Source organism: Balaenoptera musculus, chromosome 14 (assembly GCF_009873245.2).
Source record: "Balaenoptera musculus isolate JJ_BM4_2016_0621 chromosome 14, mBalMus1.pri.v3, whole genome shotgun sequence".
Classification (NCBI taxonomy): Eukaryota; Metazoa; Chordata; class Mammalia; order Artiodactyla; family Balaenopteridae; genus Balaenoptera; species Balaenoptera musculus.
Genome location: NC_045798.1, coordinates 75,452,808 through 75,465,706, shown reverse-complemented (window position 1 = coordinate 75,465,706; position 12,899 = coordinate 75,452,808). Strand labels below are relative to the sequence as shown.

At 37.1% G+C, this 12,899-nt stretch overlaps 1 protein-coding gene across 1 annotated transcript in view; it reads right to left on the bottom strand.

The window, feature by feature from the left end:
* Window positions 1-8,077, bottom strand: part of LOC118906742 (glutamate decarboxylase 1-like) — a 75,782-nt gene extending 67,705 nt beyond the window's left edge. Inside the window, 1 exon segment of the mRNA XM_036874306.1 lies at window positions 7,899-8,077. Coding sequence (XP_036730201.1) covers window positions 7,899-8,077 — 179 coding nt within the window.
* Window positions 8,078-12,899: the final 4,822 nt, after the last annotated feature.

Genomic DNA, 12,899 nt, shown 5'->3' with positions numbered 1-12,899 from the left:
ACCCCACCAAAGAGCACGGGTAGGCTCCAGTGTTGGGTTGCCTCAGGCAAAACAACCAACAGGGAGGGAACCCAGCCCCACCCATCAACAGTCAAGTGGATTAAGGTTTTACTGAGCTCTGACCGCCACAGCAACAGTCAGCTCTACCCACCACCAGAGCCTCCCATCAAGCCTCTTAGATAGCCTCAACCACCAGAGGGCAGACAACAGAAGCAAGAAAAACTATAATCCTGCAGCCTGTGGACCAAAAACCACAGTTACAGAAAGATAGAGAAGATGAAAAGGCAGAGGGCTATGTACCAGATGAAGGAACAAGAAAAAACCCCAGAAAAACAACTAAATGAAGTGGAGATAGGCAACCTTCCAGAAAAAGAATTCAGAATAATGATAGTGAAGATGATCCAGGACCTCGGAATAAGAATGGAGGCAAAGATTGAGAAGATGCAAGAAATGATTAACAAAGACCTAGAAGAATTAAAGAACAAACAAACAGAGATGAACAATACAATAACTGAAATGAAAACTACACTAGAAGGAATCAATAGCAGAATAACTGAGGCAGAAGAATGGATAAGTGACCTGGAAGACAGAATGGTGGAATTCACTGCTGCGGAACAGACTAAAGAAAAAAGAATGAAAAGAAATGAAGACAGCCTAAGAGACCTCTGGGACAACATTAAACGCAACAACATTCGCATTATAGGGGTCCCAGAAGGAGAAGAGAGAGAGAAAGGACCAGAGAAAATATTTGAAGAGATTATAGTCGAAAACTTCCCTAACATGGGAAAGGAAATAGCCACCAAAGTCCAGGAAGCGCAGAGAGTCCCATACAGAATAAACCCAAGGAGAAACATGCCGAGACACATAGTAATCAAAGTGGCAAAAATTAAAGACAAAGAAAAATTATTGAAAGCAGCAAGGGAAAAACGACAAATAACATACAAGGGAACTCCCATAAGGTTAACAGCTGATTTCTCAGCAGAAACTCTGCAAGCCAGAAGGGAGTGGCATGATATACTTAAAGTGATGAAAGGGAAGAACCTACAACCAAGATTACTCTACCCGGCAAGGATCTCATTTAGATTTGATGGAGAAATCAAAAGCTTTACAGACAAGCAAAAGCTAAGAGAATTCAGCACCACCAAACCAGCTCTACAACAAATGCTAAAGGAACTTCTCTAAGTGGGAAACACAAGAGAAGAAAAGGACCTACAAAAACAAACCCAAAACAATTAAGAAAATGGTCATAGGAACATACATATCGATAATTACCTTAAACGTGAATGGATTAAATGCCCCAACCAAAAGACATAGACTGGCTGAATGGATACAAAAACAAGACCCATATATATGCTGTCTACAAGAGACCCACTTTAGACCTAGGGACACATACAGACTGAAAGTGAGGGGATGGAAAAAGATATTCCATGCAAATGGAAATCAAAAGAAAGCTGGAGTAGCTATACTCATATCAGATAAAATAGACTTTAAAATAAAGAATGTTACAAGAGACAAGGAAGGACACTACATAATGATCCAGGGATCAATCCAAGAAGAAGATATAACAATTATAAATATATATGCACCCAACATAGGAGCACCTCAATACATAAGGCAACTGCTAACAGCTATAAAAGAGGAAATCGACAGTAACACAATAATAGTGGGGGACTTTAACACCTCACTTACACCAATGGACAGATCATCCAAAATGAAAATAAATAAGGAAACAGAAGCTTTAAATGACACAATAGACCAGATAGATTTAATTGATATATATAGGACATTCCATCCAAAAACAGCAGATTACACGTTCTTCTCAAGTGCACACGGAACATTCTCCAGGATAGATCACATCTTGGGTCACAAATCAAGCCTCAGTAAATTTAAGAAAATTGAAATCATATCAAGCATCTTTTCTGACCACAACGCTATGAGATTAGAAATGAATTACAGGGAAAAAAACGTAAAAAGGACAAACACATGGAGGCTAAACAATACGTTACTAAATAAGCAAGAGATCACTGAAGAAATCAAAGAGGAAATAAAAAAATACCTAGAGACAAATGACAATGAAAACACGACGACCCAAAACCTATGGGATGCAGCAAAAGCGGTTCTAAGAGGGAAGTTTATAGCTATACAAGCCTACCTAAAGAAACAAGAAAAATCTCAAGTAAACAATCTAACCTTACACCTAAAGAAACTAGAGAAAGAAGAATAAACAAAACCCAAAGTTAGCAGAAGGAAAGAAATCATAAAGATCAGAGCAGAAATAAATGAAATAGAAACAAAGAAAACAATAGCAAAGATCAATAAAACTAAAAGCTGGTTCTTTGAGAAGATAAACAAAATTGATAAGCCATTAGCCAGACTCATCAAGAAAAAGAGGGAGAGGACTCAAATCAATAAAATCAGAAATGAAAAAGGAGAAGTTACAACAGACACCGCAGAAATACAAAGCATCCTAAGAGACTACTACAAGCAACTTTATGCCAATAAAATGGACAACCTGGAAGAAATGGACAAATTCTTAGAAAGGTATAACCTTCCCAGACTGAATCAGGAAGAAACAGAAAATATGAACAGACCAATCACAAGTAATGAAATTGAAACTGTGATTAAAAATCTTCCAACAAACAAAAGTCCAGGACCAGATGGCTTCACAGGTGAATTCTATCAAACATTTAGAGAAGAGCTAACACCCATCCTTCTCAAACTCTTCCAAAAAATTGCAGAGGAAGGAACACTCCCAAACTCATTCTATGAGGCCACCATCACCCTGATACCAAAACCAGACAAAGACACTACAAAAAAAGAAAATTACAGACCAATATCACTGATGAATATAGATGCAAAAATCCTCAACAAAATACTAGCAAACACAATCCAACAACACATTAAAAGGATCATACACCACGATCAAGTGGGATTTATCCCAGGGATGCAAGGATTCTTCAATATATGCAAATCAATCAATGTGATACACCATATTAACAAATTGAAGAATAAAAACCATATGATCATCTCAATAGATGCAGAAAAAGCTTTTGACAAAATTCAACACCCATTTCTGACAAAAACTCTCCAGAAAGTGGGCATAGAGGGAACCTACCTCAACATAATAAAGGCCATATATGACAAACCCACAGCAAACATCATTCTCAATGGTGAAAAACTGAAAGCATTTCCTCTAAGATCAGGAACGAGACAAGGATGTCCACTCTCACCACTATTATTCAACATAGTTCTGGAAGTCCTAGCCACGGCAATCAGAGAAGAAAAAGAAATAAAAGGAATACAAATTGGAAAAGAAGAAGTAAAACTGTCACTGTTTGCGGATGACATGATACTATACATAGAGAATCCTAAAACTGCCACCAGAAAACTGCTAGAGCTAATTAATGAATATGGTAAAGTTGCAGGATACAAAATTAATGCACAGAAATCTCTTGCATTCCTATACACTAATGATGAAAAATCTGAAAGAGAAATTATGGAAACACTCCCATTTACCATTGCAACAAAAAGAATAAAATACCTAGGAATAAACCTACCTAGGGAGACAAAAGACCTGTATGCAGAAAACTATAAGACACTGATGAAAGAAATTAAAGATGATACCAACAGATGGAGAGATATACCATGTTCTTGGATTGGAAGAATCAACATTGTGAAAATGAGTATACTACCCAAAGCAATCTACAGATTCAATGCAATCCCTATCAAATTACCAATGGCATTTTTTACGGAGCTAGAACAAATCATCTTAAAATTTGTATGGAGACACAAAAGACCCCGAATAGCCAAAGCAGTCTTGAGGCAAAAAAATGGAGCTGGAGGAATCAGACTCCCTGACTTCAGACTATACTACAAAGCTACAGTAATCAAGACAATATGGTACTGGCACAAAAACAGAAACATAGATCAATGGAACAAGATAGAAAGCCCAGAGATTAACCCATGCACCTATGGTCAACTAATCTATGACAAAGGAGGCAAAGATATACAATGGAGAAAAGACAGTCTCTTCAATAAGTGGTGCTGGGAAAACTGGACAGCTACATGTAAAAGAATGAAATTAGAATACTCCCTAACACCATACACAAAAATAAACTCAAAATGGATTAGAGACCTAAATATAAGACTGGACACTATAAAACTCTTAGAGGAAAACATAGGAAGAACACTCTTTGACATAAATCACAGCAAGATCTTTTTTGATCCACCTCCTAGAGTAATGGAAATAAAAACAAAAATAAACAAGTGGGACCTAATGAAACTTCAAAGCTTTTGCACAGCAAAGGAAACCATAAACAAGACGAAAAGACAACCCTCAGAATGGGAGAAAATATTTGCAAATGAATCAACGGACAAAGGATTAATCTCCAAAATATATAAACAGCTCATTCAGCTCAATATCAAAGAAACAAACACCCCAATCCAAAAATGGGCAGAAGACCTAAATAGACATTTCTCCAAAGAAGACATACAGATGGCCACGAAGCACATGAAAAGATGCTCAACATCACTAATTATTAGAGAAATGCAAATCAAAACTACAATGAGGTATCACCTCACTCCTGTTAGAATGGGCATCATCAGAAAATCTACAAACAACAAATGCTGGAGAGGGTGTGGAGAAAAGGGAAACCTCTTGCACTGTTGGTGGGAATGTAAATTGATACAGCCACTATGGAGAACAATATGGAGGTTCCTTAAAAAACTAAAAATAGAATTACCATATGACCCAGCAATCCCACTACTGGGCATATACCCAGAGAAAACCGTAATTCAAAAAGACACATGCACCCGAATGTTCATTGCAGCACTATTTACAATAGCCAGGTCATGGAAGCAACCTAAATGCCCATCAACAGACGAATGGATAAAGAAGTTGTGGTACATATATACAATGGAATATTACTCAGCCATAAAAAGGAACGAAATTGAGTCATTTGTTGAGACGTGGATGGATCTAGAGACTGTCATACAGAGTGAAGTAAGTCAGAAAGAGAAAAACAAATATCGTATATTAATGCATGTATGCGGAACGTAGAAAAATGGTACAGATGAGCCAGTTTGCAGGGCAGAAGTTGAGACACAGATGTAGAGAATGGACATATGGACACCAAGGGGGGAAAACTGCGGTGAGGTGGGGATGGTGGTGTGCTGAATTGGGCGATTGGGATTGACATGTATACACTGATGTGTATAAAACTGATGCCTAATAAGAACCTGCAGTATAAAAAAACAAACAAAACAACTAATACTAAACTTTCATTGGGTTATTTGTATGGAAATATGTTAATATAAATGTTTCAGACATTACATGAAATTTCTAAAAATCTTATATTTGTATTTGTATGGAAATATGTATGGAAATATGTTAATATAAACGTTTCAGACATTACATGAAATTTCTAAAAATCTTATATTTGTATTTGTATGGAAATATGTATGGAAATATGTTAATATAAATGTTTCAGACATTACATGAAATTTCTAAAAATCTTATATGTTCTGGTATAATGTTATAAGTAATAATCCTAGTTATTACTTTAAAATGTATATCTCAGAAATAACTAATTTTCTTGTCAACTGCATTATTATGAACTTTCATCAAATCTTTAAACGTGGTCATTTTTAAGTCTTTTGTCATTTACAGACAGTTCTGGGTGTACTCTGATGATTTTGCAAATATGTTCCTATAAAAGGGTTTCATCTTCAAGAAATTCATGGAAAAGACTCTGACAAGTACAGGTTTCTGGTAACTGACTGTACTGCTGAACTGAATGAATAAGCATTTTCAGAACTCTAATGAAAAACTGATGAACTCATAAAAGTGCTAACAAAAGATCAAGATGAAAAAAAAAAATTAATTACATGGGACTGAGTGAACTGATGAGGATGAGTATAATTTTTGTGACTTTCTGTTTGAATTATTCAAAAAAAAACCCCACAAGGACTCAGAGGCAAAGAATATACAAATCAATTTTCACTGCAAAGTAAAGGAGCTGTTACAGTGGAGGATTACTGGACTGAATGTCAATATTATGACATAGTATGAGTGTGTTTCATGTTTGGTAATTGCAATCATTGTTGCTTTTGTTGTGGTCATCCATGTACAATGCTTGGTGTCAGTCTATTTATCTCTTGTAAAAATAAAATACAGTGTGTGTGTGTAAAAAAAAAAACAAAAAAAACCCATCTACTCTGAAGTCAAGGCTGAGTAGAATTCAGCCACCAGGGATAGAAGATACGAAGGTTGATTATTACTACATCCAACCAGGACCATTTAGTGGAATCTTTCAGGAATGGTAATTATGCAGAAAAAGAAAGAAAATTGGTTCCCCACCATGACTGCCAAGTACCAATGAATTTATTAGGAAGCAAAGCAGGCAATCACCTATGTGATGTTACTTCAAATGACATCCAATTCAAGATCTATTCATGCCTACAAGGTTTAATTAGAGCCTTTCCTCCAAGCAACCAGTTAATACAGTTGCCCTTCCTAACATGGGCTCCAATTAAACTCCTGAATGAGAAACCTGAGCCAGGAGAAAAGATAATTTTTTAAAAATGAGTGGGCATTGGGGGCGGGGGGAAGAACAATTCCAGAAGAAAAACCCAAGCCAGGTGTTTGTTAAAGCAGAGTGGAAGATCCTAGGAATGAATTCCAAGATGAGGGCCGGGTAGTCAGCAGAAGCAGATATACACCTCAAGCACATAGACTTCAAAACTGGAGGAAGCCTCAGCTCAGGAAGGAAACCTCTTATACTCACTCTTACAGAAAAGGAACCAACTTTTTTGTTTATTTTAAACCACGCCTGAGAGCCAGACTTCTGACACATAGATTCAGAAGCCTGAGATGAAAAAACTACAAGGTACCTTAGAGATCACAGTTTGACTAATTAGTTTGACAAATGAAAGCACTCATGGCCAGAGAAACGAATGAAGTCGCTTAAGTTCACACAGTTAATAGCGGATTTAGTAGGCGAGTCCAGAGGTAGATGTTCAAAATCTCACTCTCCGTACACCGCAGCACATAAATGGAAGATGCTGACCCAAGAAAATTCAAGTTCTGAATGAGCATAAAGAATGGACTGACATTTGGATGAAAGACAAACATCTGACTAAAGCTAGCCCTTCTAGGGGGCCACAGTAAACCAGAGAAATAGCGTGAAAACACAGGGGAAACAGCTGAAGAAGATGAACGGGTCAAAGGGGCCCAGAGATGGGACACAGAGGAAAGCTAAAGGCTGATTCGTCCTCCGCTTTGTCGAGATTGGACCTACAGCTGTTGTCTGAACTCCACACCAAAAATAAGGCCGAGAGCTTGTCACTCTGGTAGTTAGGATCACTTGTCTATGAGAACAAAGGGATGACGTAGCAGACAAGGAAAACATCAGAAGAAATGTGTTGCCTGTTTTGTCCAAGCCCATGTTTGTCAGTTGTGTCTTTTGGGTGCAGGATGCCAAAAACTATTTTTATTTCCCTTCACCTCACCTCTGTTCAAAGGGAAAAAGGAATGTTTCCTATCCAACGGAGGAGGCCACTTTGCAATTCACCTGTATAAGTAAAAATACGGAATAATATGTTCATTCTTTGATAATGTCTTGCATCATCACGTGGTGTAAAGCCGCCTAAAATTAAGGCTCCATATCGAGTGCTACCTTGATATCTGGTGAAACTGAGAGGGCGCTGAATGGCCCAACTTCTCCTCACTCTGCTCCTGAGAATAAGGTCCCCCAGCTAAACAACCCTCCTTATCAGAGGGACCTAGAGCAGTTCCTGCTTAATCCAAGAGTACTGTAGTGGGTTTCAGTTTGCTGCTAGCTGGGAATTATTCAAACAAGCCAATCACATCCTCGAGTGGGAACCAGGGGTCACCTCACCTTTGTGATGGTCCAGACCCCATCTCCTCCAGCCCCTTGTTGATTGCTCTATTCCCAAGTGCAGCCCAATGTGGTCCTGCCCAGCTGGGGTGTCCTCCTCCCCCAGGCTGTGAGTATTTGTGATGAATAAACTGCTGTGATCTCATCCGTCCAGTGTCTGGTGTCATATGTTCAGCCATCCCCATAACTCTACTGGCGGAATCCCTCCCTCACTGATGGGATAAATAGGCGGTGATTAAAACATCATATGTTTACCAACTCTCCAAACATCCCAAATCACTTTGGTAGATCTCCTTATAGTCAGAAAATCCAATAAGTTCATCATTTGCAAGGCTCTCATGAGCGCTGATGAAGAGGATGCTGCTGCTATTCAATCCTTCCTACGCTACGAACTCACCCCCGTACTGCACACTTCGGGGAAACTGACCACCACCCAGACAGGTAACAGCTTTTCATGTTTAGCAAATATGATGTTTGATTTAACTTACCAAACGTATCTACCTCCTTTAAAATCCCTGTTTGTATTCCTTTATTTTTTTTCAATTGTTTTACCCTAACTATGCCCAATTTTTCCCATCTTCGTTATATCATGAAGGCCCAAGTGAGTAGTAGTACTATGTTAATAGTATGACTTTGTACAGAAAATTTTGAAATCACATAGCTGAGTCATGCTTATAAGATAAATAATTCATCATCCAACAAATATTTATTAAATGTCTTCTACAGACATTTATGTTTATTTATGTTTCCTCGTTGATTCACTTGATCAGAGTGATCCTCTACATATGCACCTACTTTATAACCGGTCTTATACTACTAATACACTGTGTTATTTGTTCATCAGTGCCCTATTTTCAATTCTTTAAAGATTAAAGGTTGTCTCAACACAAAATTGGCCCACTTTGAATGATTAAATTGGTTCTCCCTTTTGAGAAGGACAATTAAAAAACCAGGTTAGATTCAATTGATTATGTGTCTCATGTACTCAAAGTTGTCCTATTTTCATTCCAAGGGCATTTTAAAACTTAAGATCAAAAGCCAAAAGAAGATTAATTTAAAGTTTATTTTAAAGAAACTTGATATCAGATGGTTTTCAGGAATAGAAATTCTATTTCTCCAAAGTGCTAAAAAAAAAGTCAAATAATAACATTCAGTGAAGGATTGGACTGCTCAGTATTACATAGGTATTGCAGAATTACTGTTTTAAAAAACACAGCAGATCCTTCTCAACCCATTATTGCTATTGTTCAGAGCATTATTCTAGGGGCACCTACAACATCTTAGGCATTTTCATTTACATTTTCCAAAGACAGCAGTAATGAAAGGGTTCAATTCAGGTGTTTATTTTTCCCCTATGAGTTGATCAAAGAGTTTTTAAGTCACTGCAAGGGTTCAAGTACCAGCCTGCTATTTATTTGTTAGCTTCTATAAAGGTCAACTTCCTTATCATTAAGTTAGTAGAATTATAATATATTTATGTCATCGGGTATTAAACATAGAATATGCAGTCTGCTCTCTGTATCACCAGGGTTCTGCATCCTCGGATTCAACCAACCGTAAATCAAAAATATTCTAAAAAAATTTCCAGAAAATTCTAAAAAGCAAAGTTTAAATTTGCTGTGTACCAGCAACTACTTCCATAGTTTTTACATTGCATTTACAACTATTTCCATAGTTTTACAGAAAGACTATGTATTAGGAAATGGTAGAAGCAGTGGGTTCCAAGCTGAGTGATCACAGAATCTTCTGAAGAGCTTTTTTCTTTTTCTTTTTTTTTTTTTTAGGACAGATTTCTGTGCTCTACCCTGTACTTAATAGATCAGAATTTCTAAAGGTCAGGACCTTCATCCTTGTGGTTATGGAAAGAACCCCAGGTGCACAGATTGACCAGCCAGGTCTGAGACTCACGCAAGGTGCACAGCACCCATCTAACTATCTAGGCCCATTATCTTCAAAACTTATTTGTTTGTATGTTTGTTTAGCAGTACAGTTTTTTGTAGTTATGTTTATACAGAAACAATATGCTAGTCAGATTGAAGAGGATGTCTTCTGGTTAAAAAATGATTTGTGATCTATAACATCAAAAGCTCCCATCTCTTCCTTACTCCTTAGTGAATTCTGAAGTCCTGCAGTCCCTCAGGGTCCATGGAACACATGTGTGAATCCAAAACCCACAATTCTCTAGGAATACAGTTTCACCTTGGAATTAACTAAAACTGCCAGAAGTCTACGTGTGTGCGGCTCCTAAGTGTACTCCTGGCAAGGTCACTACACTGATGGGTGCTTCAATATTAGGCTCTCAAATTAATCAGACTTCACCACAGGAAATGGATATTTGGATTTCACTTCCTTATTTGCTATAAAACTTGTTGAGGACACTCTCTGATGTACTACCCAATGGACCTCTCATAATAACCCAAGTGGGAAATTCCCCTTCAGATTTAGTCAATGAAAAATCTGTATTGCTGTGAAAACTTGGATTATTTCTGTCTTTCCGGACAATGAGTTTCAGTTTGTGAGGGTAAAAACGTAGGGATTTTTTTGGAGCAACTATTTCGGGTAAGCAGAGTGTCTGAGCTCAAGGAACTCTGTCTAGTGGGAACCAGAGTCTAAGAAAGCTAATTCTAAAGCAATGCAATAAATTAAATGCAAGAGATATACATAAGTTGCTATGGAAACAAGAAGATAAGTTCTATAAGTAATTACATTTCCATTTCTGCCTTAGCTACAGGAGGTAAGAGGTAATTGTGCTCAATTATAGCAACATTAACATCTAACAGAGGCATACTTGCTTGTTCTTTTCCCCCTAGTCTTACTTTACCTGTTTTATGCTTTTTAATTCATACTGTCATATACCTTTTTTTTCTGTTAAATCAAAAACAAAGTTAAAGCATTGCATTAAAAATATACAATTTATAAAATTTCTTACCAGATATTTCCTGCTTTTTTAAACTTCTCTTACAATTACAGGATAAAAAGACAAAATCATGAGTGTTTAGTGGTGATATTACATTCCAGAAACACATGTATATTCTAAATAGGAGAGTATTAAAAGGTAGAAATAAAATGAAAGTTGAAAACTAAATGTGAGGCATTATGTATAATTTATATAATCTGTTCAGTGGTAGAGTAATAAGGGAAGTAACCCACAACCTCATTTCTCTAAGAGGAGCAAATCTATTGCCTTAATTAAGCAGAAAGCCCAATGCTCTTTATTATGGATCTAGCTTCATTTTAAAGAGCTACCTGCAAGCTAGTTAATAAAATAATCCTCAGTATTCTGTTACAAACACATTTTCTTGTCCCATATTATAATTTCCCAATGTCTCAGCACTGCTGTAACAGATCTAATGCTCACCTGTGGACAAAAGATTGGGCAACACTACACTTAAGACACAAAGTCACAGATGGTACATGTTACTGTATCCATGAGGAAGGTGCTGCTTACACACAGCCAGGAATGCACTTTGAATGACTTTTCCTTCCCTGGGGATGCTCTACACACACTGGTGTTTGTTCACTCTATACAACACCCTTCCAGGCAGTTTGGAAAATAAAACAATGCTAACTGGTCCAAACAATTATAGACCCTACAACCTGTGCTCTGTGGTGCCCAAGCTGAGTGACAATGGCTTTGCCTTCACTTTTCTTCCCTCAATTTTTTTTCTACAAGGTAGTGACTATAATAATGTAAACAATAATGTACATTTTCATCTTCTCTTTCATCTCCATTCTGTAAAAGTCAAGCATCTTCCAGAGAGTGGTTCTATAAATTATGGACATGATAAATAATAACTGAGATCTCAGGTCTGTCACTCACTGAGTGATTGCTCCTGCAACATACTTGACCTTTCTGTGTCTCAGTTTTCTTATCCATAAAACAGGGATTCTAAATGATACTTATATCATAGGGTCACTGACAGAGTTTGACAAATTTAAAATATGTAAAGTGCTTAGAATAATGTATTGGTACACTAATTGTTATAAAAGGGCTATTGTTAGTGGTGATGGTATTGTTATGCTATTATTATGTTCTTTAAGAACAATACCAAAATGCATCAGTGATGTGTGTGAAAAATTTGCCAGCCTAATGACAAAACCTCCAATTCGCTAATTCCAAAATGTCCCTGCACCGTGCATGCTATCTTGTCAATCCAGCTTCAGCCAGACGGCTAATTGTTTTGAGGAGTATTTTCTTCAGTGAGTCAGAGTGATTTTAAAATTTACAGCATCTGATGAACTGGTATGTTCCTTCTTCTGTGTTAATGGGACTTAGACAGTAGTGTTTCCATTTCTTCAAAGATAAATCTGAAGTTCCCTGCAGCGGTCATGTGAAATTTAAGGCTGCCATGTATGCACTTCTTTCCCAGATCTTTATGTCTACCCTCAGTCTGATTCTGTATTCTTAGCTATGTTTTAGTATATGTGTTCATGTATATGCTCCCTTAAATACTTTGTGGAAGAAGGAAGTTATTAAGAAATAATATGAAATAAACTTCTTTTTGTACTTTGCTAAAGCACCCCTTGTTACCGATGGGAATAAACTGAATCTATGGATGATCAGTGTTGCAAATCTCTCTGCAAGGTGTTTTGAATTACACCTTTTTCCCAGTCTTGGCAGAACCTGTGATCTATGCTTTAACCAAAGGTTCAATGAATGGAGGAGAAGTAGATGATAAAAACAGAGATAAGAGAAACAAAAGTATGAATCATTAAAATGCTGCAAAATTACTTCCTAACTGTATGAGTTGATTGTTCCTGTTACTCATGTTGAAACAAAGTATAAAGTAAGCAAAGGAATTCCAAACTAAGAAAAAAATAGACTTTCTTTTATGATTTAAAAAAACAAACATTAAGCATATTTAAATTCTAGTGGCAAAATAAAACTGTGTGTGTACTTCCCCCTTCACCGTTTCCAGGTAATCATGCCTGAAAAAAATACATGATCTCATGGCTCTTTGGGGAATGAACCCTTCATCAGCTTCCAGGCACCAATGATGG